The sequence below is a fragment of the Poecilia reticulata genome, chromosome 10 (genome assembly GCF_904066995.2).
Source record: "Poecilia reticulata chromosome 10, P_reticulata-male-v2, whole genome shotgun sequence".
Lineage (NCBI taxonomy): Eukaryota > Metazoa > Chordata > Actinopteri > Cyprinodontiformes > Poeciliidae > Poecilia > Poecilia reticulata.
This window is the reverse complement of record NC_088839.1, coordinates 17,538,783-17,565,916: the sequence shown is the minus strand read 5'-3', so window position 1 is coordinate 17,565,916 and position 27,134 is coordinate 17,538,783. Positions and strand designations below refer to the sequence as shown.

Here is a 27,134-nt window from a genome sequence, read left to right as displayed (position 1 = left end):
AGTGCGTGGGTGGGTTCCTAATCTTGTTACTGTTCAGTGGCTGCACACTAAAGAGGAAACGATTGAAGAGAAAGGCAGACTTGAGTTAATTGTCCTGTTCAGTCCTGTCTATAGATGCCGAGTTTTTGGGGGATGGTTAGACACATAAAATTGTATAGTTAGATTAAACTCCCACAATACTGTCTTTAGGATGGACAATAACAGTGGAGTTGGGTTTTAAAGCCAGAAGTTGATTATATTAATATCACCACTGAGTTTTGAAATAAAATTAAGGTAGTTGAGTAACGGGATACGTCCGCTAATTAGTCAGTGCTTAGATGTCAGATTAAAATGGTCTCCTGGCACATTTAATAGGGGAGCATGCAGGAGAGGAGAAGTAGAGAAAGAGAAGAGAGAGATAAAAGATGCGAGTCTTCAGAAGTGGTCTCTGGTGTCACTAAATTGCAGAAGTTAGCAGGAGAAAATGGCTTCTCATGCACTAAGTTCAAACAGATTCCTTTTAGAATCTAGGAGTCTTCATATCCAGTGACATATTTATTTAATGAGCCTTTTCATGTAATTCAATGGACGCTCTAGTGTCAATTTATGGGTCTCTATTTGATTTATTATTGTAACACGCTTCCGGTTTTCTCCTTTAGAGCGAAAAGAGAAAAAAAAGCACAAATTATATAGACCCTACTTATTTTGTTGCGACAGGAAAAGGTGAAAGCTGTCACCGCACTGGATGCCGTTCATCTCTCATCCTCAATTAGCCATCCATCATCTCTCTTCTCTTTTGCTTGCCTCCCCTTTTTCGCTGCCAGCTCTGGTGGATAATTTCACCCAAGCGCTGGCATGCAGAAATACCTGTACATCTGTGGGGCTCTCTGAAACAGATTTGCGATCTCTATGTGGATTTGAGTTAAAGATCTGGAAGCACTCAAGCAGAGGAAGAAAACAAAACCAAGGCTTTTGATTCTGTGCTCCTGTTAATGTCCAAATGATGTCCAGATTAGGTGGTCAGAATTTTGAATCACTATTTACTGATAATGCAATAAATGATAAAGTATGGGTGACCTACATACCAGACTAGCTACTTGCTCTGAATCTATATTTTTATGTTTAATGCAAATGTTCATAAAGAAAAAAGAAAACTACCGGTAAACCATAATTTGAAAAACATTTGTAGATGTTTTTTTTGTTTTTTTTACAATTCAGTCACAACATGGTAACAATCTCACATTTGCTTTGTGATAATGTAATAACTTGCTAATTTTATGTAATTACTAAAATAATTGCTATGCAACATTAGAATTTAGCACTTCTGCTAAATTCTAATAACACTTCTGGTATCCAACTGCAGTCGTTTAAATTCAAAAAGAGCATTAAAAATGGATAATGATCACTAATAATGCAGAAAAAAATCGTATTGTTGCATTTGCATTGATTAAATAAGATAAAATACAATGTAAAAGTATGTGTACTCTGCTGTCAAAAATTGTTAAAGTTGAAGCTATGATTTTGCTACCAATTCACTACATAATGTTGCTGTTATTATGTATTAGTAGTTTTAAAGTAGTTTTATCCATTACATAATATTCCTTATTTTCACCATATTCACACCGAATTGAAGTCTGCCGCTTTTCTCAAATAAAAATGCAGGCAGCTTTAGTGCCTTGTGTGTTTGACTCTTACATAAACCTCTGATAAATCTTCCGTCTGTCTCATGTAAGCCAATGAAGGTAATCTAGAAATAGAAAAGACCGCCAGTCCCCTTGGCAATGGTTTTGTTTGTTTATAGCAATTATGATAATTTGGGAATAACATTTCGTTGCCCTCTTGTTGGCACATGCAGGCACTTTAAAAATAACATCAGGGATAACACGTTTTCCTGCTGAGACTGCCATCCTGCAGCTCGATCTCGTTGACGCTTTTTGACTGGAATGCTAATGTCATAACTTACCGAGCGGCAGAGCTGGTGTCTGCAGGTGTTTCCTTATAGTTACCTGAAACAACATGGAGCAACAATTGTTTTTTTGTTTTGTTTTTTCAGTTCTTGGCTTCAGATGAAAACCTTCAAGAAAAGTAATGTTGCCTTTTCCCCTCCTTCTGTTTTATTTCGTTTTACCTCTTTTAGTCGAGAGTTGTTGCCTGCATGACAGCAATCCTGAGTCAGATGGATGATCGTCATTATGCCACGTACATAGAAACCTTTACTGGAACTACTGATCTAGTGGTAACTTCACACACACACACCTCAAAATTTGCAGGCAATAAGCAATCTTTTCAACTAGATTGCTTAAGGTTTTATAGGAAGTGATTCACTTTTTTTTCTCTTTAATCGAAGGACTTCCTGATGGAGTCCTTCCTGCTTTTCAAGGACCTGATTGGGAAACATGTATATCCCTCTGACTGGATGGCCATGATCATGGTGCAGAACAGGTCGGTACTTCATAATGAGCAAAACTGACATGCTTGCATTCACACAGGGCCTAGAGGTTGGACGATGCACAATCGCGAGATTCCTTCATTCTGCTAAATAAGCCACAGCAGCCCTGCTATACGGCCTGCTGTTCGACCCATGAGGCATGGCGCTACATCTTAAAGGACTGTCAACATCCACAATGAATTGTTCATCTGCACTAACCCACACTGAGATGAGTTAGAGATAGTGAAGCCGGGATCAGGGCTGTAATGATGAAAACGGCTGATGTGACAAATACGCTGGTGTGCGCCGACTGATAGAGCAAAAATCTATCAATGAAAGGAGCCAGAGGGGAGGCTAAAGCTGTGAAGCCAATAGGTGGAAGAGAAAGTGAAGTAAAAAAGAAGAACAACTCACTCTGTAGACTAGGAGTCTGGAAGAAGTGTGCAAATATAGCATTTGAGTCCCACTACATAGAAAATGTAGGAGGAAGGGGAATGAGAGTGGATGTCATTTGGCTCTGGATAATGATGATAGATAGTGTTTGGGCCAAAAGAGGCTGGAAGCAGTTTCTCCTTAAGTTCAAAAATGCATTAAATAACATCTCACTGATACCTCTGCACTCAGTGTGTCGAGCTGCTGTCATGCTTCTGCCGACATAGAAGAATAGCAATAGTTTAAAAAACCCCTGAAAAAGCAGTTTACGGTATGAAACGCCATGAAATTCCTTATCTAGAAAAAAAAAACTGTTTTTGATGCATTACACATTTTTATTCATTGGATTTTGTTTTTGTTCTCACACAAGATTAGTTTTGTTACTGATCATTGCAGTGCCAATGTAAAGGGTTACATCCATTTATCATGGATCTGATTTTTATTTTAAATATGGGTCTTTAATGAAATCTTCATGCATCTAACAGATGTAATTAATTTAAAAAAATATTAATTGCCTTCACAAGTGTATATGAGATCATTCTAAAAATGTAATGTCAGTCTACTTAGATCCAAAATTAGTTTTTAGCTGTACTTTGCATGTTTGCAAATACCAAAATGCCCTTAAGTTTCAATCATCTGACCCAAACTGTCACCCTCAGATGAACGGTAATGTGTAAGCGTGTTCAGGAACAACCCAGGGATCACCAGGACTCAAACCTGACCGAATCTCACTAGAAGTAGATGAAGCATCATTGTCACTGTCTGCAGTGAAGCATGTTACATCGTCATGCACTGAGAAGGTCCTGACCAATAAAACAGTAAACAAAATCAAGCTGAACTGGAATTTGTAGCTGCCTACATGAACAATTCCAGTCCCTTCAAGGAGAAAAGCTTTATCATCCCAAAAGATTGAGCAGTTTGGACAAAATGACAAAAAAAATGAATAAAGAAAAAGGTATATTTGATGAATAAGCGTTTTGTGTTTAAACTTAGAATAATTTTAATAATATTTAAGGCTGGATAAACACTAAATCTCTAAATATACCTAACCTAAACAGTTAGATGATTTAAACTTGGACATAATTGTGTCTTCCAGTTGTAAAATTATCCCAAACACACACCAAAACATTTTAACTGTATGGAAGATTCCAGCCACACACTATTAAACATTTAACTGAAAAAAAGTGGTTTCATCCTAGGAAATTAGGCAGTTTTAATAAACCTCACCTTTTCTGATTCCAAGAGTTTTTGAACATCCCATCAGTGTTATGCCAGAATCTCATTCCTTCTACTTTGCTTTGTGTTCGAAAACATTTTTAGTTTGTAAAAATGTTAATAAAAGCATCTGTGCTCGTCCATCTTAAAATTTCCACTTTATTCACAAAATTTAGAATTAATTAGGAAAGAAAAACAAAGACATTAAGTCTAGCGTTTTAATAAAAAAAAAACTAGAATACCATTGGAAATATCCCATACTACAGTTGAATTAAACAATATAACATGAATATATTCATTTTTAACATTGATTCGTCCTTTAGGGTGTTCCTGAGAGCCATCAATACCTACGCTGACACAATGAACCAAAAGTTCCTGACTAATGATGACTTCGAAGTGCAGGTTATTGTATTTTGTATACAGTACATAAAAATATTATGTGGCTGTGATCGTCTTTTCTGTTGCACTGTTTATTATGCTTCCTGAATACTTTCTCTGCTGTCTCCGTCTCCATAGCTGTGGAATAACTACTTCCACTTGGCGGTGGCGTTTATCACTCAAGAGTCTCTGCAGCTTCAGCATTTCTCTCCGACCAAAAGGAACAAGATTCTGGTCAAGTGAGAGTGCAAACATTTAATTTCTTCCTTTTTTACCACATCTGCGCTAATGGCGCTACCTATTAAGAGCCTCTGTTACCTGTAGACAGGAGATCAATTCAGTTGAGGTAGAGCAGCGCTGCACTATCTTTCCTAAGGGGATGTTCAGTTTCTGAAGGTGAAAATAAGTATTGATTAGGTAGTTGTTGCAAACTGAGGGGATGACTTTTCCCCTCTTATCAATTTGTATGTGCTTTCCCTTTTATTCTCACTCTTGCACATATTTCTTTCAGATATGGAGATATGAGAAGGCTCATTGGCTTCGCTATACGTGACATCTGGTACAAACTTGGTGAGAAGCTGTAATGAATTGTGCAAAGTTTTTACAGAAGATTCGCAGATTTAAATTTAAAACCCAGAGCACTCAGGTGGATGCTGCATGCTAAAATAGAGATGCAAATGTGGTAAATACCACAAAAACCAGAGTTAAAAGAAAAGGAGAACGCTTTTGTCAGTTTTGTGCGCAGAGACTCAGGGAATTAGTTGAAAGAAAGTAAAAGGGAACCAACAGAGACCACACAATGTAGTTTGGGTTTCTTGTGCTTTTTTGGTGTGTTTTCTTTGTCCTTGTTTTTCACAAAACCCCAAAGCATGCTTATACCAAGACACAGGATCTCCCATAGGAAGCATCATAACTAAACTGTGTCAAAGGTCCAGTTCAGGGCTTCTTAAACTCAAGTTCAAAGGTCTAAATGTGATTTCAAGATGAGGTCAAAGGCTCAGAAAAGCACTTTAAAGCAAAACCATTTTATAAATTTTTTTAGATATGACACGCAAGCAAAAGCAATGACACTTGCAGGTGTTTTTTATGCCACAGTGCTGTAGGTTTTCACAGCAAAACTTGAAAGCACTTTAATTATATGAGTATTGTAAGTTCATGTTTAGGATTAGTTGGAATACTCACATTAAAAATGGGTGCTGTGGGCTTCAGTTTTTCTGGAGATATTTCTAGTATTTATCGTGACAAACAGGATGATTAAAAGAAAGTTTGTAGAAACTCAACACAGTCTGTTTGCCGATGCAGCCGTCGCATATAACCAGAACCCCAAAAGAGCAAATGCTGCTTTAAAAACAAAACATTTTCTTATAAACTACTTCAGATGCACCAAGCAGCGCAAATGTTCTTCAATCAGCATTCAATAATTACTTCTACTTTGGTTTTCTAGTACATAGTTATATTTATTTGCGCTTTTGTGGAACTAATAGAGAAAAACGATCATTTAAACAGCAAAAATAACAATCTCATAAACAACAATTAGAATGTATCATTAATTTGATAAATCACATTTCTTGTTATACATCTCTCTCTTTTTTTTTTTGTGCCACTGAGAAACGAAACAGTGATCGCACATCCTTAATTCCTGTGCATGAATTTGTCTTTTGCAGGAAGTCATAAGATCTGTTTCATCCCTGGTATGGTGGGTCCAATCCTGGAGATGACTTTGATTCCTGAGGAGGAGCTGAGAAGAGCCACGATCCCCATCTTTTTCGACATGATCTCCTGCGAGCATGTCCAGTTTGGAAACTTCCAGAAGGTGGATAAGCACTGTGCATGAAATTTCAACAACATCACAGTGAACATAACAAAGAAATATCTGGTCTGGTTGGAAACCAAAAGCATATACACATAAAATTACTACACTGATTTCCTGCAATGTTGAATCTGAAACATGGGACATTCTAATTGCATTTGCATAATTGATTTGTCTTTTTTTTTTGTTTGCTTTTCCCTAATTTATCCACTCTTTCTTCTCCAAACCTGTACTTTTTTCCCCAACAGTTTGAAAACGAGATAATCTTGAAGTTGGATCATGAGGTGGAAGGTGGAGGAGGAGATGAACAATACATGCAACTTTTAGAAACCATGTAGGCCTGAGTATTTAAGCACATCAAATCCAAAAATGACAAATAAATATTTCAGCTTAAAGTGTTATATTTGCTGTTCCCTTAGAATAAGCTTTGCAGCTAGTATTGCCTTTCTTTGTCTGTCAACACTAGAGAAACACAGAAAGCTAGCAGCACTGAAAAACAAACCCTGTTTCAGGTTGTTGATAATTAAGCTGTTTATTCTCCTCTACCAGCTTGTTGGACTGCGCAGCTGAGAAATCCACACTGAAGCCACAGGTGCAGCACTTTGTCTCTTTGGTTAAGGGTCTCCTGACTCGTCTCCTTGACTACCGCACCGTGATGAGTGATGACAGCCGCAACAACCGCATGAGCTGCACTGTCAATCTCCTGGTTAGTAAAAACACCACTAAAATAAACCCTGAGGTGTCAGAGATGTCAGTAACTTGCTTTTGAAAAAGACCTATAAGCATATTAGCTCCCAGAGAACAACTTGCATGTAAAAGCTGAGCTAACCTTAATACTTCCATGTTAGAAACTATATTAAGTTTCTTTTTACTCCTGATGTATGCTTGCTGAATCTTTCAGACACATAAAGTTGTGTGGAAAAAAAATAGAAAAACCCAATAAGTGCTGTTTTTTATCAAGAAATGTTCACACAATTATGTCAACACTTGTGTTTATTTATCTTTGGAGATGTCAGTGACATAACAAAAAATAATCTTTTTTGACTTCTTTTTTTTCTTAAATATTTTTCATATGCTCATTGGGGGAAAAAAAAATCAGAAAACAGGCAAAATTTTCACAAATATTTTGGAAATGCATTGAGCAGAAAAGTTCACAAATAGATGAATCTGTGAATACTGAATCTAGAGTAGATGGGCGTTCACTCATGGATTATTAAAGGAAAAATGAGAAAACCCTACCCTTCTAGCAACCAGTGTTATCACCTTTGGTTGTGATAACTTTGATGAGGTACTTTTTGTAACCATCTCAGAGACTGTACAGCCTATATTTAGTCATCTCATTCTTAGCAAGTTTTTTCATTTTTTTTAATTCTCAGGTTTATTTACCAGATTTTTGGAGTCTTCTTTTAGCATCATGTGGCCTGCTTTCGGCATGAAATTATTCTATCATCAGCTCTGAGCATACTGGCAGTTGTTTTAAATATCCTTCACTTTTATACTATCTTCCATACAATAGAGTGAGTAGTTGATTTCTCATTCTTTTCATACCTCCTTAAATCCCTTACCAGACATCGAAGTTGCCACAGTCGTCTGTCTGAAGGCTTCAGACAGCTCTTTTGATCTCACTATGGTGTTTACTCTCACGTTAGCAGCCAGGAGCGCACCAAATGAAATGTCGGAGGTTTAAACGGGGCAAATCAAATTCAAAATGTTTGGTATCAGTGTGATTGTGCACCTGAATAAATACGGACTTTTCCTGATTTATTTCCTTCTATAATTGCACCTTTTCCATGTTTGCATGGAGTTAAAATATAAACAAAATCCATTTGGTGATTTTGTTCTAACATTACAATGTCTTTTATAATGATTTTTAAATAATATATCTATTTTTACCGCTTTAAATTTTTGAGGTGATTGATCTAGAGATAGTTCAGCTTCAGGCTGTTTACAAAAGGTTTAATCATTCTATGCACTGATTACATGTATCCTGTTAGATGACCATTCAAATGATTGCATTAAATAATCTTACAGTTTGTAATTTTTTTATTCAAAATAAGTAGCCTTATCAAACTACTCCTTCATTCTGCTGTTTTTAATGAGCCATTTATTATCAAACTGAGAAAAAATCTCACGTAAATATGAATCCGTGCATCTGTGTGTGTTCACGTCATACATTGTAGTTTTTAGAAGAACGCTGCTGGGAAATGGCAAAAGTATTTAGCCTACGGCTTGTGGTAGTTGCCCATTAGATATTCTATTTAATTTATTTCTTGGGCTGAAAAATCCTTTCTCCAGGCTAGCAAGCACTCTCGTATTTACACCCCTCCCCGGGCTAACACACACAATCACTCACATATTTGTTATTTGCCAGGCCTCCTGATGCAGATGCATTTTCAAAGGAACAGAAATGTACTTCTAAATGTAAAGGCATTCATACTCCTCTGGCCAAAATATCCCAATCTAACTTGCATATGAAAGTTTCAGAGGCATTTCTGTGCAATCAGCTTTTTTTCCAAAAAGTTTTTCATGTTCCAATTTACTGAATGATTTGTGTTAATTTAAAATTAAATAGCTACGTAATCCAGTTGACAGGTGATTGATTGGATGTAGGAAAATCCACTCCCACTATACCCTAAAACACTGGAAGGTTTAAAAGTTTAAAAAAAAGAAAAGAAAAGAAAAAATGCACGAAGGCTTCCCCACAGCTTTGAGTTCATATTACTTTTTATTACTAACAGAAAAAAGAAAGAAAAACAAAAAAAACAGATGTATAAGGTTTTATACGTTCCGTTTATAGAAAATAGCAGAACGTTTGGACTAATCAATGACTACACATCAAAGCTTCAAAAAAAACTGGAGTAACTTGTTAACCTGCTGTATCTCATGTTCGATATGGGATTAAAGGAAAGCAAACCAAAAATCTTTCGAGCCAGTTGTCCAATCCCATTGAATGTTTGGAAATGATGTGTCCAAACACTGAATGGATGCGTTATCTGATACATACTGTGGCTGTCAGTCCATCCATCAATTCATCTATCAATCAAGCAATCATGCACTTTTGATCCATTGGTTTGCTCATTTCAGCTACCTTTGCTATAAATTTAGGGGGTGAAGAATTGAGATGGAATGCTTCACCTTTTGTGTCAGCTCTCACTTCACCAAAAACAGACGTGTATAGCATCTTCATCTCTGTAAATGTAGCCCCAACGCCCCTGTCAATCTCCTTCTCTGTTCTATCAGCGATGACGAATAAGCCACTTAAACTGTCCCTCTTGAGGCGACTTCTCTTTCCTGACCCAGAGTGGGAAAACAACACTTTTCCCACTCAGAACCAATGTTCAGTCTTGGAGGTGTTCATTGTTATTCAGACTGTTTAACATTCAGCTGCAAACGCCCCCCATTGTATTTTATCTCAGAAAAGGAAAATGTGATCTAATACAAGAAAAAAAAAACAAAATACAGCAGACTTTATTCTTGGCCCTGTTGTTGAAAATATACCTCACAAAATACACTTACTGAATTCAAATAGCCCAAAACAATCAGTGGTACGTCTAAATGTCACCATTTTTGTATTAGTGTCTAACTCTTCCAACTTTTTTAGCTTTCTTTCATTTTGCATTTTTGGTGTTTGTTGTGTTTGTGTTCACTGTGAGTGTCGTTCGCCAATAATGAGAGGTGGGGTTAAATCAGTTTGTTCCACGTCTCAGTTCTCCGTAGATGTTATTAAACTTAATTAAACTGGGAAATACAGATACAACAGCGCATTACCACACTCACAATACCAGAGGGATGCAGTGAAGCGCTCGTGCTGCAACACACTGTTGGACAAACTCGCAATGCAGAGATGCAGAATTACAAACTCAAACTCTGTGCAGCTCTCCAGAATTTTTGTGGACATGTTTTTGGGTAAAGCACACACTCAAAATTCACTGTAAGTCAACTTCTTCCTTTCTATTTTCTGCAGAACTTCTACAAAGACATCAACCGTGAAGGAATGTACATCAGGTATTTTGCATTATGTTCTTGATTTGTCCTAAAATGCTTTTAAACGTTGCACGTCTGTCTCGTACAGTCTACTTGCATTTGAAATGCGCGCCTCGACGCGTGTGCTCCTGTGTGTGTGTGCGGTTTCGTAATCTGACAAGGGATTATACAAGTTCGGCTGAATTAATGTCAAAATCCAACGGATCAGGTGGCGGCCTGACAGTAGAGAGAGCAGAAGGAGACATGATGAGCACCAGCGAGGTGTAAAGGCAGAGAGAGGCAGCATGTTTGCAGGGGCAGAGACAAAAATGACTGACAGAGAACCAGACTGTACAGTTTCTGTCAGGTCATGTAGTTCACCTTGTGTTTTCCTTTTTTTTTTTTGTAGCCTTTTTGTTAGAAGAGTTGACTGATGATTTTAATTCTTCCTGAGGAACTACGGTTAGGATTAGTTTCAGACAAAACTTGAATCGAACTAGAAGTGGATTGGTTCACAAAATCCATGTTTGAATCTGGTTTGGAGTTTTGGGTGCGTGGTTTTTGCGTCACTTCTGAATTTTCCAGGAAGTTAGCCTCAACAACATATCCAGCTACCATTAACTATTTGGTCTTCAGCCCAAGTCTCCTCAGAGGACCTGATGTCTTTTAATAACTCGGAAGCCTACTAAACCTTGAATAAATGGATAAAAATGCAAAGCATAAAAAAAATTTAAAAAATTCTGTGCTGTGCTTGCCAGGGGAGTACAGTTATGAGCAAACGAGAAGCTCTCACACAGTGCAGGGAGACGGATGCAAACAGAGCCGTGAGAAGGATGAGGAAACTGACACGCATACAACTGGGAGAATCATCCTCGGCCCCAAGATCTCGCTCGCCTGCGAGTCTCTGGCTCGCTACAACACAAGACATACCTGAATGATTCATTAGCAGTTCTTCCGCAGACATTGATGAAATGTCGACGTAATTAGTGTTGTAGCAGGAAAACGTAAATGAAATGCAGAGGACAGTAAGGCACGAGGATCGTCGGTGGTATTGTACAGATGGCAGCAAATGTAACTCAGCTAGTTGGTCCAGCCAGCAGGACGACACAGATCATGTACGTCTGAAATATATTCAGCAGAAACCAAAAAAGTTATGTAGAGGCAAATAGTTATCGGTGTCAATGTGGCTGAGGGAATCAAAGCACTGAGGCTTCGCCTACCTCAGTAGGTTCATGATTCAGAAACAGACTGGATATGTTGTGCAACCCAAAATGCTCGTTTCATATTTCCCAACAAATATCTTGATGATTCTATAGATTTTTAGGAAAATATTTAGAAACTATTAAGACAAAAAAGAGGATCTTTTTGGAAGGTAACACTTCAGACAAAGAAAGTGATCATTGGAAGTAGTAGCTTAATGTTCTGGAGACTTCCTTTAATTGATGAAATGATGAATTCTGAAATCTGTAACGGGTTGAACACTTTTTCACAGCACTATTGGTGTATGGGCTGAGGCAGGAAATCCCACGGGGAAGTTGCTGAGATTTTTTTTCTTGGAAATATTAATAGTTTGGCTACATGCCTCCTGCCCTCTGACTACTTCTGGCTTTCTTTCTTGTATTTTCTCTTTTTTATATATTTTTTTGGTAATTTATTAAAATGAAAATGTTTGGAATGTTTTCCCAGTATTTTCCCATTTTTATTTTTGTTCCACTTAGGATAACAGATTTCAATAAACCCCCTGAACACCTAATTGTTTACTGTTTATGGACGCAGCCGGTTTGATGATGATGTGATTTATTTATTTATTTTTTTTTTTTACTATAAGCTGCAGCACCTGTTTTCACATAAATCCTGTACCCTGCTAAGCAATACCCAAAAGATTTCAGTCTTTTGGTTGAGGTTTTCACTTTTCACTAAAACAATAATTTAAACCTGTGAAGGACAAGAAATGCATAACTCGTAGTGTTTCTGTGTATCAACCAACATATTTGACATGTTGCTGCACCTTAGTAACATCAACACGTGTTGCATTGTGCTTTGCACAAGGCCACAGTTTTCCCCCACTGTGGATAACTGCCAGAGAGTAGGATGAAATAGTAAGTAGACAAACTCGGAGGATAGTACTACCTTATTTTACTGTGACAGTACAGTGGCAACAGTATGCCACTACATATGTCTTGCTTCAGACTACCTAGATGATCAATTATTTAAATAGGGGAAAAGGCATAATAGATATGTTTAATAAATGATGAAAAATCTTGCTCTTGTTAACTAAAGCAGCTTTTCTGTCAGTATCTTCAGTATGCCGTTTTTTCTTCGGTGATGAATAGGATGTACGCATTCTGAACCCAGACAAACTACTCAAAATGTTTTTGTCTTTGTTTTGTTTTTATAAACCATTAAAGCACAAATATTACAGAAACACAAACGGATATCTGATAAAAGACAGATTCTGATGTTACGGCTCAGTGAGTAAATATTCAAGATTGCACATGTGTATTTATTCTATCTTTATGTTAGAAATAGAGTAGCTGAATCATTAATTTCAGTTTATTTTCCATCATAAACAATTCCACATTCTCTACAGAGGTTCACTAACCCTCTGATGGTGAATAGTTCCCTCTGTTGAGCTTTTTTCACCCAGACAGATGAAATTAAAGACTGTGTCTCTTAAAAGCACCTTTTTACCTGCAACCCACTCATAATGCACACAGTGTTTTCCCTCTGGGAGTCCCTGAAACGACCGTTTTTATTCGAGTGGCGCATATTACATTACTTCACCTCAAGCGTAGAATAGACTTTGTCATACTTATAAAAAAAGATACATTGTGCCTTGTTTGCGTATGTGTACTATTGAGTGACCTTGTGCTGTGCTCAGGTTTCAAGGTTTTTGTGTGTGGAAAGTAATGCTGATACCAGCTGTGCACTTTGGCTAATTCTTCATTTGCAGATGTTCAAGCTGCCCAACACTGGCATCTAGTGGAGTGATGTTTAAAGGAATTTCTCTGGCTTTGTGCGTGTTTAGGTATCTGTACAAATTACGAGACCTTCACCTGGAGGGCGAAAACTACACAGAGGCTGCCTACACCCTTCTGCTGCACTCCCGGCTGCTCAAGGCAAGCTACACACACACATACACACACAAACACAAGAGGATATGTTTTGTTGTGTAACGCTGCAGCCACTGCCTCGCTCGGTCTAATCACTTGTCTGCCTGCAACAAATGAGAGAGTTCGTTACTTGCTGATAAATGGTTGCTACGTCGCTGGCCTCCAAATGATGAAGCCCCGAGGTTAGTTTATGGCTCTGCGTTGGCCACTGCAGCCATATCACTATGGTGATTGATGTAGCGCACTCGCACAGTGATCGTGTTTGTGCGTGAGCGGATGTGCGTGTGTTGGGCTGCGTTTCACCTCTTTTGTCCCCTGATCATTGTTACGGGACGTTTACAAGCTCGCAAAGGGGTCGGAGGATTCTCTTTCCACATCGTGTTACTGCATCAAAGTAGAGAAACTCTACAGGTTTTTTTTTTATTTTTTCCCGCAAAGCATAGTTTGCTTGCATGGAAAGTTATTCGCATTATTAGAAACTTAAATCTTTAAAGCATATGATGTAATTTGAATAATTAGCAGATGTATGTGGATGTTTTGACATACATCCTGTATGCCTTGGTCACATCACAAAATATTAATTTTATAAAACTGTCAAAAGTTGATAAATAACATGTCTCTTTCTGGTCCAGTGGTCTGATGACATGTGTAGCCCCCAGTTTGAGTTTCATGGCTCCCAAACTCAGCGACAACTCAAAGAAACGCTCTATGACACCATCATCGACTACTTCGACAAGGGCAAGGTTTGTACAGACGCCCATGTATGCAATTTACCATACATGGATAGTGTAAGTTATTATTTGATACTCCGTAAGATTAATCATTGCAAAGCAATATGTTTAAAGGTTTCCAATAACACTGGTGTGGAGCAGTCATTCGGCCTGTTATTCACAATAAGAATTATAAACTCCACTTCTATATAGGCAAGGCAACAGAAAGTTGGTAATTAAATTGTACGTATTAGACCTTTACACTTTACACAGATACACATTGTAATTTAATGACAGTTTAACAAATCTAAGCTCTTTGTTGTGTGTTGTCAAAATACAGGCTCATTTTTTGTGTTATGTCTAATTATTCATCCATCATTGTCAGTAGCTTTGCAAATAAATAAGCAGATCTTCTAAAAAAGAAAAAAAAAACAGCATGAAAACTGGTCTTGGCTCTGTTACAGAAAATGATAACTTCTCTGAACTGAGTTTATCGGCAGATTGTCTTGAAACCCACTGTTCTGTTTCTGTTCTTTGTTTTTTTGTTCGTGTTTTAGATGTGGGAAGAGGCCATCACTCTGTGCAAGGAGCTAGCAGAGCAGTATGAAAATGAGATCTTTGACTACGAGCTACTCAGCAAGAGACTGGTAATACATCATAGCTTTATACCTCAAATCAGCCGCGCAGCAGTCATGATCAATGGTTTGGCTGCTTCTCATATCCCTGGCTGTCTTCTGTTTATTTTCTTTATTGATATTTCCAATGTTAGATTACTTGAAGGAAACAGCTTTGAAATAGTAACGGTTAGATTCTCCGCAGGCTGTTGCTCGTTCAGACTGTGGTGAATTAAAGTTTGGAGAAACTGAGTCGGCCTCTGAGGTTCGTTTAGGTCAGGAGTGTCAAAGTCATTTTTTTTATTTTTGGCCACATCAAGATTGTTAATGTTCTCAAGAGCCGGTTGGGCCAGAATGGATTGCTAAAACCCATGGGCAAACTGTTAAAATATTAATAAATAGCTGTCTGTGCAATCTAAAATTATGACTTTTGCTTTGGAGTTTGGTTACTAATCACCATTTCAATCTCCATTTTTAACTTAACTTGAAGCTGCATATAAACCCGCTGTGACAGTATTCCCTGTAACTGCTGTTTCTTATCTGGAAATGCACCAGGTCACATCCTAACTTGTAGCTTCTCTCCTCTTGTTCTGCTGCTTCCCTCACACTCCATATATCTCACCGCTTCCCAAAGAAAAGAAAAACCGCACATTTTCCAACAATGGAAAAAACTGCTCCTTTTCTCCTTGTATGACTGCAGCCACGGCTCTTCTTAACTGTTGCTGAATTTATGTGGTTATATAAATGACAGACATTGCCCTTGGATGGGATGCTGGGGTTTTTTTTTCTGCATCTATCACCCTCACAGGTCCAGCATTCTGCTGATGGTAGCTTTGTCATTGGCGTGAGCTGATTAAACTGCCCTGACTGCACACATTGCACATCTGAAGCTCTCCCCCCAGACACATCCTTGGTTTCTCTCTTTATCTCTCCCTGCAGGAAAAACAAGCCAAGTTCTATGAGAATATTATGAAGATCTTGAGACCTAAGCCGGACTACTTTGCAGTGGGCTTCTATGGACAAGGCTACCCTCCTTTCATCAGGGTTTGTAGTTATAATGTCTGGTGGAAATCACTAAAATCTCCATTTTGTGTGTTCTCTAAAAAGAAGCTGTTAAATAATGTAAATGCTAGTAAAAGTAGAAGAAAAGGGAAATTTGTTTAAGTTTGCTGAGTCTCATAAAGCCTAATATACATATATATATATATATATATATATATATATATATATATATATATATATATATATATATATAAAGTAGCACAACTATTATGTGTGATTTTCTTCCTGCTTTAGAACAAGGTGTTTATCCACCGAGGTAAGGAATATGAGCGCAGAGAGGATTTCCAGAACCAGCTGATGAGCCAGTTTCCCAGCTCTGTGCGCCTTAACACCACCACCATGCCGGGAGATGACATCAAGAACTCTCCACTGCAGTGTATCCTTAAAGAAGCTAATCTGCTTTAATCTTTATAAGTGCATACAAAGCAGGGAACGTAAACGGAGCAGATGGACTGCAGCCTTCCAAGACCACTGAACACAGAAATGCACATTTAATGGCGCACTGCAGCTGCGTGGTACTAATAAACAACTGGGTCACTCAAGGAGTCTGAGTCCTTATCATTTGATATTGAATTAGGATTAATATCTTCAAAAAAAATCTCTGACATGATGTATTCAAATACAAGAAAATTACAACACCATAATATTCTTTAGTCTTTTCTTTTGAGACCTCATTCATTAGAAGGGACAGGAGGAAATAATAATAAATGACCTATGTACATGTACCTAGAACATTTATATATACTATTATGTTACAAAGAAGAAATAAAGGTGTTGAGGGCATTTAAAACAAAAATTGATTATTTGGTGCAATTTACAGCTGCCTGTCTTTTAGAATATATCTCTAGCAGCATTTTACATGGACAAATTCCTCACTGTGGAATAGCTCAAGCTTAGTTTACTGGAGAGGCTTTGTGAATATTGTTTTTTTGTTGTTGTTTTTTTTAGCTGGATTTAGGACTAGACCTTTCTAAAATATGTTTTGATCCAATCCAACCAAATCTCATAAGTTTTACCAACTTAAAGTAATCCATCTTCCCTTCATCTTGAGCCTCACTGTGTCTGCTAAAAAAAAAAAAAAAGCATGATACTGCCACCACCATGTTCCACTGTTGGAATCTGTGTGTTTCCCCACCCAACACTGAGCTTTTTTTGTGTTTTGTCCAGAAAGGAAATTAGCATCTTTTACATGTTTGCTCTGTCCCCAACCTGCTATATATTAAACTCTCAACTGGACTGCTTATGGCTTTGTTTTTTTGTCAACAATGACTTCTTTCCTTCCCTGAATAAAAGCCCCAATGCAAATCATGGGTGTTTATGAAGCAGTCCAAATACTTTAGCAAGATTCTATAGCCCAACAATTCACATTATCACACAGAGCGCACCGAGGAGTTGGAAAACCATGAGGTTGAAGTTTTCCTCGCTTTAATATAGGTATAAATAAACCAGGACAGACTAAGATCTCGTCCCTCAGGTCTCAATCAGAGGCGGTTTAAGAATCGCTTTTAGGTCAGTCTGCCCACTTTCAGCTGGGAAAGCAATTTATCTCCCCAAGACAGATTTTGAACTTTGAAAATGCAAATATATGTTTTGTTCCCGAGATATGAGGACACATTCTTCATACTGTCTTTAGGCTATGTGGAGATCTATTCTTATATAAAATCTATAATAAAAACTTATTTGTTTAAAAGGAAATGGATGCATTAAATCTCTTGGTATGAGATCTTTTACTGGTCTGAACATAATTGTTTGTTGCATCCTTATTATAAATCTCAGCTATAGAGCTCAAATAATATAAATTACATAAATCAAGGTGTTGCAAGTATAGAAGGACAGTGTGCGTCGCACTCAAAGTATTGTTTTCCTGAGCATTTTGAACCAGATATCCAGTGTTTCACTGTGCAGCCAGTTCTAGAGATCCCTCCTCGCCTGAAAAACAAGCCGGTCCCTGACCAGATCATCAAGTCAGTGCTGCCTTAACAACTCATTCCAATACAAAGACGTGTGCATTTTTGCGAACACTGATAATAATTTTCTACATCATTCTCTTATTTTTTATGCTTTTAATTAGTTTCTTATTTTCACCCTGGTCTCCGATTCTCTCCGTTTCACACTGTAGCTTCTACAAGTCCAACTATGTGCAGCGTTTCCATTATTCAAGGCCTGTGAGGAAAGGACCTGTGGACCCAAACAATGAATTTGCTGTGAGTTACTCCTTGAAAGTCTTTTCACAGCCTCAACCACTGGGACTGTGAAAGGATTTCAAGCGCTGTTGTAAATTTGCATTGTCTTCACTCTGAAATGAAGACTTCCTTGCTCACTGGATAAAAGTTTTATAGATACTGCAGGCTGTAAAGTACACAATTAGGGGGTATAACACGAGCTTGTGTTTAAGTATTTCAGAAGAGCAACTGAGATAATTAGACATAACAAGGCGAGAAGTGTTTGATAAGAGTTCAGACTGTTTTTACAAAATATAATAAAGTATTCACAAGTGTCAGAAACTTAACAGTTTGTCCTCTTTTTCTCTCCTCTGCTCTGTTGTGTTTCAGTCCATGTGGATCGAACGCACCACTTTCACCACTGTGTATAAGCTGCCAGGGATCCTGCGCTGGTTTGAGGCTACAGACATAAAACATGTGAGTCTGAGGGACATGTTGATTTACGCTGTGCTTCACTTTAATCATGCTTAAAGGTGGCCTATCATGCTTCCTTGAAGGTTAGAATAGGTCTACGGCTATGCAAAATATACTACATTTTTTTGCACAAGATTATTCTTGGTAGTAAGTCTGGTCAGTTCTGCCTGTTTTGGTCAGCAGTAAAACCAGCTGACCAAATGTGCTGGAGCTCAGCTCAGGTTGCTAGGCAACAGTGCAGTGTCAGCCAAATGTGACTCAGCAACTGGGGGGGGGGGTTGGAAACAGCTCATTTTCCAGAGATCAAAAAAATGTCTGGGTGTTTTTTTTTTGTTTTTTATCACTTTTTCTTAGAAGCAGTAGAAACCCGAATGGAAAGTACAAAAATGTGCAATACAGCTTATAATAATTTTAATATATTTTGCTAAATATATTCTTTGATGTCCATCATGTTTCTCAGATTACTTTCTTGATTTTTATGTCACAAACCATGGTGGCGGTGAACTTCTCTTTTACATTCTCTGTTCAGGGCAGAATCAGCCAGTTTATCTAATTATTTTATATTAAGGACAAATGCAGTTTTGATCTTTTAAAAATGCTGAAGCTGGCCTTCAATTCAAGGAATGTAAATCATATTACTTCTGCTCTTCCCCCAACCCTCACCCCCATGGAGACTACTGTTCCCTACAACTTGCCCCCAGGACAGTAAACCATGGTGGCAAATTAAAAAAAAAAAACACACTTTCTTCATTAACCACCTTCATTTGCTGATTTTATTTTCTCTTCTTTCCATCACGGTCCACTTCCAGACTACATTGTCTCCACTAGAGAATGCCATAGAAACCATGGAGTCCACCAATGAGAAGATTCTGACCATGATCAACCAGTACCAGGCCGACTGGAGCCTCCCCATCAACCCACTCTCCATGTTACTCAACGGCATTGTGGATCCAGCTGTCATGGGAGGCTTTGCGAAATATGAAAAGGTATTTCAAATGCTCCTTTTTGTCATCTGATAAAAGGGAGTATTTTGGCTTTAGAAAAATTATTAAAGCAAAATTTGAAGCCAAATTTTGCTTTAAATTTGGCTTCAAATTTAAAGCCAAATTTAAATTTGGCTTTAAATTTGGCTTTAAAGCCAAATTAATTTGGCTGAAGATTCAGTTTGGCTGAAGATCAGCCAAACTCCTGATCTTCAGGAGTTTGGCTGAAGAGCAAAGGCAGCACTGACAACTAATTAGTATGTCAACTCTTAACATCGTAAGATTTGGTGCGAATTCTGCAGCCGTTAGTTTCGTCAAATATGGTTTATTTTAGATGCGGTACCTCATCCTGGATAATAGCTCGTACTAAAATCAATACCTTTTGAATTTAAAACCCAACATTGCAATCTGCTATCGCTGATATTTTATGTGATATTCTTTAACCAAAACCTGACTATTTCTTCTCCGTCAGGCATTCTTTACAGAAGAGTACACTCTGCAGCACCCAGAAGATCGAGAGAAACTTCTGCGGCTCAAAGACCTCATCGCGTGGCAGGTACAGAGCATGTTCAATCAAATACATGGACATCCACCACGTCTGTGGTCTTGTTTCTGCATGTTTGTTCTGTTAACGTCATAAATTTTCACATGTAGATCCCATTGCTCGGTGGAGGAATCTCTCTGCATGGGAAGAGAGTAACAGACGACCTGCGACCTTTCCATGAGCGCATGGAGGAGTGTTTCAAACAACTGAAGAAGAAAGTGGAGAAGGAATATGGCGTCAGAGAGTTGGTAAGATTTAATTGGATACAATATAAAGGGGACAGACATAAAATGACTACTTGGGAAATCAGCAGGTCTGCCCATGGAAGACTGGTTGAAAGAGTTACTGTAGTGGAAATTTATAATGAAGTTGTAAATTAGTCTACTCAGGCAAACTACTCTAAAATACTCTTTAAACCTCTTGAGTGGCACAGTAATTGAGTTTTGCACTTTTTAAATTTCTCTATGGCCAAAATAAAGTCGAATTGATTTTATTGGAGCGATTAAGATATCTGACCTCTATAATAAATTACACTGACATAGAGCAGACGATGGTTTTCTGTTATTTACTTTTTCAGATTTCACTGTAGATTCAAAAAAAGATCTTTTTTTTGTCATAAAAATGATTCATGCTTTACACAAAACCCTTCTTGTTGCTTTTATGTCCTTGGATTTTAACCATACGCTCATCTGAACCAATTAGAACAGCATCCAGGGAATGTTACATTAGACTTTAGTAATATCAGACATTTATGTTTGGGATGGTAGGCTGTGGCTTGCCTCTCTAATTACTTATCATATAGATAGCTTCTAATGACCCTTTGCTATAATCCATTGCATCCTCCTCATGTTTTCCTTTTTTTGGGGGGCGGGGTGGGGAGATTTTGAAAACCTTGATTTTAGTTTTGTCCAACCTTCTTTGTTGCAGTTCTACTTTTAACTTTTTGTTATTAATCTGATTGGAAACATGGCTGTGGAAATTGTCTGACTTATGACGGTCACAAGTTCTTTTTCTCATTTTGTACGACAGAGTGCTAATAATGCGTGTTAGAAATAGTTATTTCTTATTTTGGGATTTGTTTCACCACACTCCACACTCTCCACAAATTTTATTTAATAGGTTTTGTAACTTTCTTACACACCTTTACCAAGAGTATCAATAATTTAAAACGTTTTAAGAAAAGTATTTTAAAAAAGTAAAAAAATAAAATATAATAATAATAATAATAATAATAATAATAATAATAATAATAATAATAATAATAATAATGCTGTTTATTGAGACAGTATGTGATTTTCTGCTTCACATAAGTGTTTTTCTTGTGTAGGTCAGCAACCATAAAGGTCCTCCCTTTTATACACAATCAGTACTAAATGTATATATTTTTTTATTTCTCTGCGTCTCTGCAGCCAGATCTGGATGAGAGAAAGTCTACTCGTCCTCGCTCGATGCTGCGCTCCTTTCGACAATCCATCATCTCCATCTCTTCACTGCAGGGATCTGAATGTGGAACCCCAACCAAGTCTCACGCAGACAGGTAGAATAAAAGTTTACAGCTTTTTGACATTTAACCTGTCGTCTCAAGCTGCAAAGAGACATCATTTACCAACAAAACAATACTGACCTCAACGCTGATAAATGCACTGCTGAAAAGTATCAAATGAATACTTTTAGGAAGGAAACAAATCAGCTCGCAGTGGAAAAAGGAATTCATATATTTGTACTGATACAGAGTGGGTAATGTCTTGGAACAAATGGATTCCACTTCATTTAATAGAAATAAAACTAATCAATCCTTAAAGAACTAAATTCAAAGACAACCCAAAAATCTATTTACTGTACAAACTGATAAAATGATACTCAGTACTTTTTATAACTTCCACATCTCTGAATACATGCTTGACAAGCACAGTTGCATTGCAACAAGGCCTTGTTTCCAGAGCAACGTCCTCCCAATTCTGGACCAGGATGTCACCCAGTTTCTGGGTAATCTGAGCTACAACCTGACCTGAACTGAACATATTATGTCCCAGAGGTTTTCTACTGGATAAAACTCAAGCTCTTTTGAAATACTGCTTACCTGCTTAAACACAAGAAATTTGCAGTTTGGTACATTTTGAGTAAAAAGTAAAAATCAGATGTTAACTTTGTGGCTCTTAGTTACCAGAAAATGCACTCATCTCTTAGCAACAGATTAACAACAAATATTGTTGTTGTTCAAAAAACATAAGATTTCCTCTGCTCATTTTAAATACTACTTATCTTATGCTACTTAACAAGAATTGTGCAGTTGTTGAATTTTTCTATAGTGAAAATGTTTGGGGGTTTTTTGTCATTGGTGGTGAAATATGTTATAAAACAGACATTCAACGCAAAAGTAAAAATCTCATTTATACTTCGTGGCAGTTCGTTATCTGAAAAGAAAAAGAAACCCTCATCCTATGCTTTGCTATGGCAAGCCCCAAAATGTCAGGTCTTGTCAATATGAGGAAAGGTGAGAGTAAAAAATCATCTAAACTTTACATTTACTTAATTCATTTAATACCCTTATTATACTTGCTTCACAGACAAATACTGACCTATATTTGAAATACTTTATTCCATATCTTCCAATTCGTAATAAATCCTCCCATACATAAATTTATTGAGGAAGTAATCCTCTCCGTTTCTTTTCTGATTATAGTGCATTCCTCTTTTAATGGAGTCATTATTTTGCCATCCCCTCATAATTGCTTTTTTCCCAGCTGCTAGCATTATTTTTTAGCAAATATTTATATTCCAAGTGCATTTTAGATATCTCCCCCCAAATATGAAAAATCTATATTCTGTATTCTGACCAATAATTAAGCGAATAATTCCAGCGAACTCCTGCCAAGTAAGCCTGGATAACTTGACAATCCCAAAAGACATGAGAATGATCTGCCATATGGTTTCCACACTTCCTCTAACATTGTCTAATTGGCCATTTTTAGTTTTGCTTCAATTTAGGAGTAATAAAGAAACAAATAATGATTTTTCTATGTAAATTCCCTTCGTCTCCATGAGCAGTCCTGTTACTTAATGGAAGTCGACGCGCCTCCGTGTGTTTTACCTCACCAAATCATCACTTATCCCCGCTAAACCAGCCATGCTGAATGATGAAACAAGCCTCACAGCCTCCTTCACAGCTTCCTGACATCATGTCATTCATGCAAAAGGTGAACCTTCTTTCCTGTGTGAAAACAGAGAGCAGAGGGGCTCCCCAGAGGAGCCACCCTCATAAAGTCCCAGCAGTGTCCCGCTGGAAGTCGTTCTGCAGGGTCTGTTAGAGATCACCCCGGTCCTATTGATAGGTGCGCTTTCCACCTTCCCTAGAGAAGCTGCCTGTCTCACAGGCTGTCCTTCATAATTTATGAGAAACGCAGCGAATGTTCTGTAGTACGACTATCATCGTAACCTCTGCAGAGTCGAGGTTTCACCTCATGCTGGCAGTAGTAACACTGACCATAGACAAATGCAGAACTAGTGAAGAAAAGACGAGTAGGGAAAAACGTCTGTGACCTCCAACTTGTAAAATCGTTCCCGTTAAGGGACGTGTCTCGTTGTTGCTCTTCTACCGCAAATGTTGCCAGTTTTAATAACACTAAAGTTACTTTTACTGAATAACAATCACCTCTGCTACTGAGCGGACAAGATCAATATTCTGGGTGTCGAATGGACTTGAGGCTGCAGTCTGAATGAAGCTTTCCTTTGTCTTTCGAGCAGTCTGTATCCTCAGATAGTATTTTATAACTTGTGCCTTTTTTTTTTCTGTGTCTCTTCTAAGGGACATCCCTGAGTCACCAAACTCCTGGTCCTCCACTCTGCCCCGCTCCAGCGGCAGCATGAGCATAGGTGAGGAGGGCGTGGTGACGGTGGGCGATGCAGAGGTCAGACTGAGGAAGAGCAAGAAGAAGAAGAAACGAAGCAGCATGATTTTCATCTCGGAGGAGAGAGAAAGGACGAGCACGCTGGACTGCAAACGGGTGAGCGTTGTCGGCCGTAGAGCAAGACAGAAGATTGTAAGGACATGCACGTCAGGAGGAGGAGGGGGAGGCTGAGTGTAAATACTCGAGCCAGAAAATTCCGAGCCTTTGCTGAGCTGCTGTTTAGTTTTCTGATCTCTGTCTCCCTCTAGCTGTCCAAGAAGCAGGAGTTCCGCAGCGACACCAACCTGTGTGAGCCAAACGCCGAAAACGTGCCGCTGACCAATGCCAACTCTCGATCCCTGCCAGCCATCACAGGTAACAGAAGCACTGAATCATCTGAGCCTGGACAGTGATGTCAAAACAGAAAGTCAGGGCCTGAGAGAAAATGTCAGGCTGAAAAAAAAAAACACACAACCCAGGCCAAGGTGGGGGGGGGAGGGGGGGGGAGCATGTCCACTACTGCCAAAGCATGGAAACATGGCTCTGAAAAAAACAACACACAGCCAAATGTGAAGCAGAAAAAAACCCCAAATGTTGTAATGTTTTAGAGAGATGCACCAATACTGTCCAGTTTCTGTAATTTTATCACTTGCATGACCTTGCACTTGTAGTGGTGCATCACAGCACTGTTCACTGATGCTCTGCTGGCTTTTTGCCACGTTCAGACAAGCTGAGCCAGCACAGGTGGCCGTGTTAATACACTAACTGTGATTAGTACTGCTGGCCACATCTGAGCAAACACACTTCTCTAGCAGGAGCAGATAATCATCAGCAGAACAGCTTCAAGAGCAAAAATGTTTTCCCAAAAGTGTTTTACTGAAGAAGAAAAAACCCCCAAAAAAAACAGATAATAAAGCACCGAGTCGTGCTTCTTGTTTTCTGTAGGTCTGTCTTTGTCCGTGGCTGGTGGGGGAGAAGAGGTGGACGCAGCCAGAGCCAAGAGGGACAGCAAGAACATGACTCCCTCCGGGACGTCTGACCGAACAGCAGACAGACGCTCAAAGGGCGTCATTAACCTGCTCTTTAAGTCCAAGGTAGACAAACATGACGACACGTTTAATCATTTTCAGTGGCATATTTATCAGACATTTGTAACCCATTAAAAAACACGTGTGAGTTAAAGAGAAGTTAAATTATTCAGTAGCTAAATCGATTGGACGGTGCATTGCGGTGCAGGACATTACTACTGTCTTCATCCAAACGTACTTTGTATGCATTTACATTTTCAGCTCTCTCAAGTCAAAATTATTAAGCAAAAGCAAAAAAGGCGAAAGACGACATTCTGTTCATAAGCGTTTGTTTTGATTGCATTTTGCCTTCATTAATGGAAGCTATATTTACATTAAATCGTCATGCTTGTTTTAACAGAGCTCCAGATCAGAAGATCCAAAGCCCAGTGATCCAACCAAGGACGCTGACAACCATTTCTGAAATGTCCTTCGATAATCTTCTGTTTGCCTTATTCATTTATCTGCACATATTTTACGACAAGGTTTAAAACCTCCTTCCATATCCAAATTTCCACATCACTCTCAAGTCTGTCTGTCCCTCCCAGCATCTCTGTAGCTTAGTCGAATTGATTCAACCTGTCAATAAAAGCTTTTTTATTTTTATTGGGAGACTTTTTTTTTTCCTGGTAGTTTGAATGACACTTGACAGAAGCTAAATGCCACCTTGCAGCTTTTGAATCAATTAAGCTTCTACAAGAACAAGCAAACACAAACCAGCCATCTGATGCTGCTGATTAAAAATCACCTTATACAGGTTTCAGCCCGGTGATGACGGACAGTAATGAGAAAGTGATAATTCAGTAAAGCGTAAAGGGTGCCATGTCCTCACGTAGGACTCTGAGCTGAAATAATATGGCAAACAGCTTTGATGCACTGATTCAACAAATAAGGGGGGGAAAAAGTCGACAAACAGTGAGATTAATCTGCTGTGCTATTTCTATCATTCTTTTGAAGCCATTTTCCTTTTTGTTTTTGTATGTTTGAGGTACCATTTGTGAAACATTTCTTTAAAATAAAGTCAGACTGTTGTACATTTTGTGTAAACTAATTCAATATGCTGTGATGTGTTGGGTTCACTTTGCAAAAAGTCTTCGTACGCCTTGCCCTGTCTCCGATTTTCGCATATCACAACTACAAAATTTAACAAAGGTTTTTTTTTCTTTTGCGTTAAATTGGGATTTAATGTGAAAGAGCACATATCTGCACAGTGGATCGGAAAGGACGCGTAATTAAAGAAATATATCTGTTAAATATCTGAAAACTAAGGCATGCTTTTGCATTCAGCACTGCTGAGGTAATATTTTGTAGAAACATATCTTTACGGGTGTTCCTCCAACAGCATTTTATAGTGCATAGCACAGTCAGATTAGATGGAAAGTAGTTGTGAACATGCCTTTTTAAGTCTTTCACATGTCAACTGACATTTCTCCATAACTTTATCCCTGACCTGTTTAGTGTGTTTTTTTGTTTTTTTTACTTTCACTATGCTGTTTGCATTTTATTTAGTAGTGTCGAGAGTAGAGGGGTGTGCAAAGGAATGTCAACTACAACATTTGTATTATAAAAACTCAATAAATTCACCAATATTAGTGGCTATAACATTGTGCTTTTACAAAGTTTTTAAAAAAGAGCACTAATCTCATCGTCTACTGGCCTTTCACAGGACTGGTCACCTGGCCTTAACAATAAAGTCAGGGATTTTGTTTTCATTTACTTAAGCTTTCTACCCAGAGGCGAGCATGGTGTCCCTTTTTTTGTGCTAAGCTTTAGAAAGGTTTCAAGCTTTCTAAAGCTTGAAACCTTTGCTGTGTAAGGTAAGGTTGTTTTCAGATTTGTAATTTGTTTCTGCGCTTGTAGATACCACTCCAGGGTTACAGTGAATAATTTACTCTGAACAGGACCATTAAAAATGAAAGAGCAGCCCAAGATAAGGCCAGTCAGCAAAGGACGATGTTGGTGAGCCACACCACGTCTGAAGAGCTATTTTGGGCCAAAAGGGGAGAGAAAAAAAACGACAAGCAGCTCAGTGGGTGGTGAGCAGATTTATTCCTTTATCCTTTCAAAGAAAAAAAACAATCTGGGAGACACCTGATGGCCCATAGGGTCGGTTGTGCAGCTTAAAGTTTGGTACCTGTGGGTTGGTCCTGGCTTATTTTAAATCCGCACAGCTAAACCACCCAAAGCCCTGACAGATAGCGAGCAAATGGAGTGGGAAGGTTATTGGCTCTCATCCTGCCTTCTTAATTGAATTTAGTGACATTTTAATAAAGACATTTTGCTCAGTTGTTGAAAGGAGCAGACAGACAGCTG

At 38.3% G+C, this 27,134-nt stretch overlaps 1 protein-coding gene across 1 annotated transcript in view; it reads left to right on the top strand.

Annotated features, from left to right (window-relative positions):
- Nucleotides 1-25,855, top strand: part of dock2 (dedicator of cytokinesis 2) — a 142,219-nt gene extending 116,364 nt beyond the window's left edge. Inside the window, exons 29-53 of the mRNA XM_081611502.1 lie at nt 2,117-2,215; nt 2,327-2,421; nt 4,378-4,456; nt 4,571-4,671; nt 4,944-5,002; nt 6,097-6,245; nt 6,491-6,576; nt 6,792-6,948; nt 10,207-10,247; nt 13,234-13,324; nt 13,951-14,061; nt 14,586-14,675; nt 15,582-15,686; nt 15,939-16,080; nt 17,587-17,668; nt 17,824-17,908; nt 18,257-18,343; nt 19,150-19,326; nt 19,796-19,879; nt 19,978-20,115; nt 21,277-21,404; nt 23,673-23,871; nt 24,024-24,129; nt 24,700-24,848; nt 25,183-25,855. Of these exons, the coding sequence (XP_081467628.1) occupies nt 2,117-2,215; nt 2,327-2,421; nt 4,378-4,456; nt 4,571-4,671; nt 4,944-5,002; nt 6,097-6,245; nt 6,491-6,576; nt 6,792-6,948; nt 10,207-10,247; nt 13,234-13,324; nt 13,951-14,061; nt 14,586-14,675; nt 15,582-15,686; nt 15,939-16,080; nt 17,587-17,668; nt 17,824-17,908; nt 18,257-18,343; nt 19,150-19,326; nt 19,796-19,879; nt 19,978-20,115; nt 21,277-21,404; nt 23,673-23,871; nt 24,024-24,129; nt 24,700-24,848; nt 25,183-25,245 (2,703 nt within the window). The 3' untranslated portion in view covers nt 25,246-25,855. The remainder of the gene's footprint in view (nt 1-2,116; nt 2,216-2,326; nt 2,422-4,377; nt 4,457-4,570; nt 4,672-4,943; nt 5,003-6,096; nt 6,246-6,490; nt 6,577-6,791; nt 6,949-10,206; nt 10,248-13,233; nt 13,325-13,950; nt 14,062-14,585; nt 14,676-15,581; nt 15,687-15,938; nt 16,081-17,586; nt 17,669-17,823; nt 17,909-18,256; nt 18,344-19,149; nt 19,327-19,795; nt 19,880-19,977; nt 20,116-21,276; nt 21,405-23,672; nt 23,872-24,023; nt 24,130-24,699; nt 24,849-25,182) is intronic.
- Nucleotides 25,856-27,134: the final 1,279 nt, after the last annotated feature.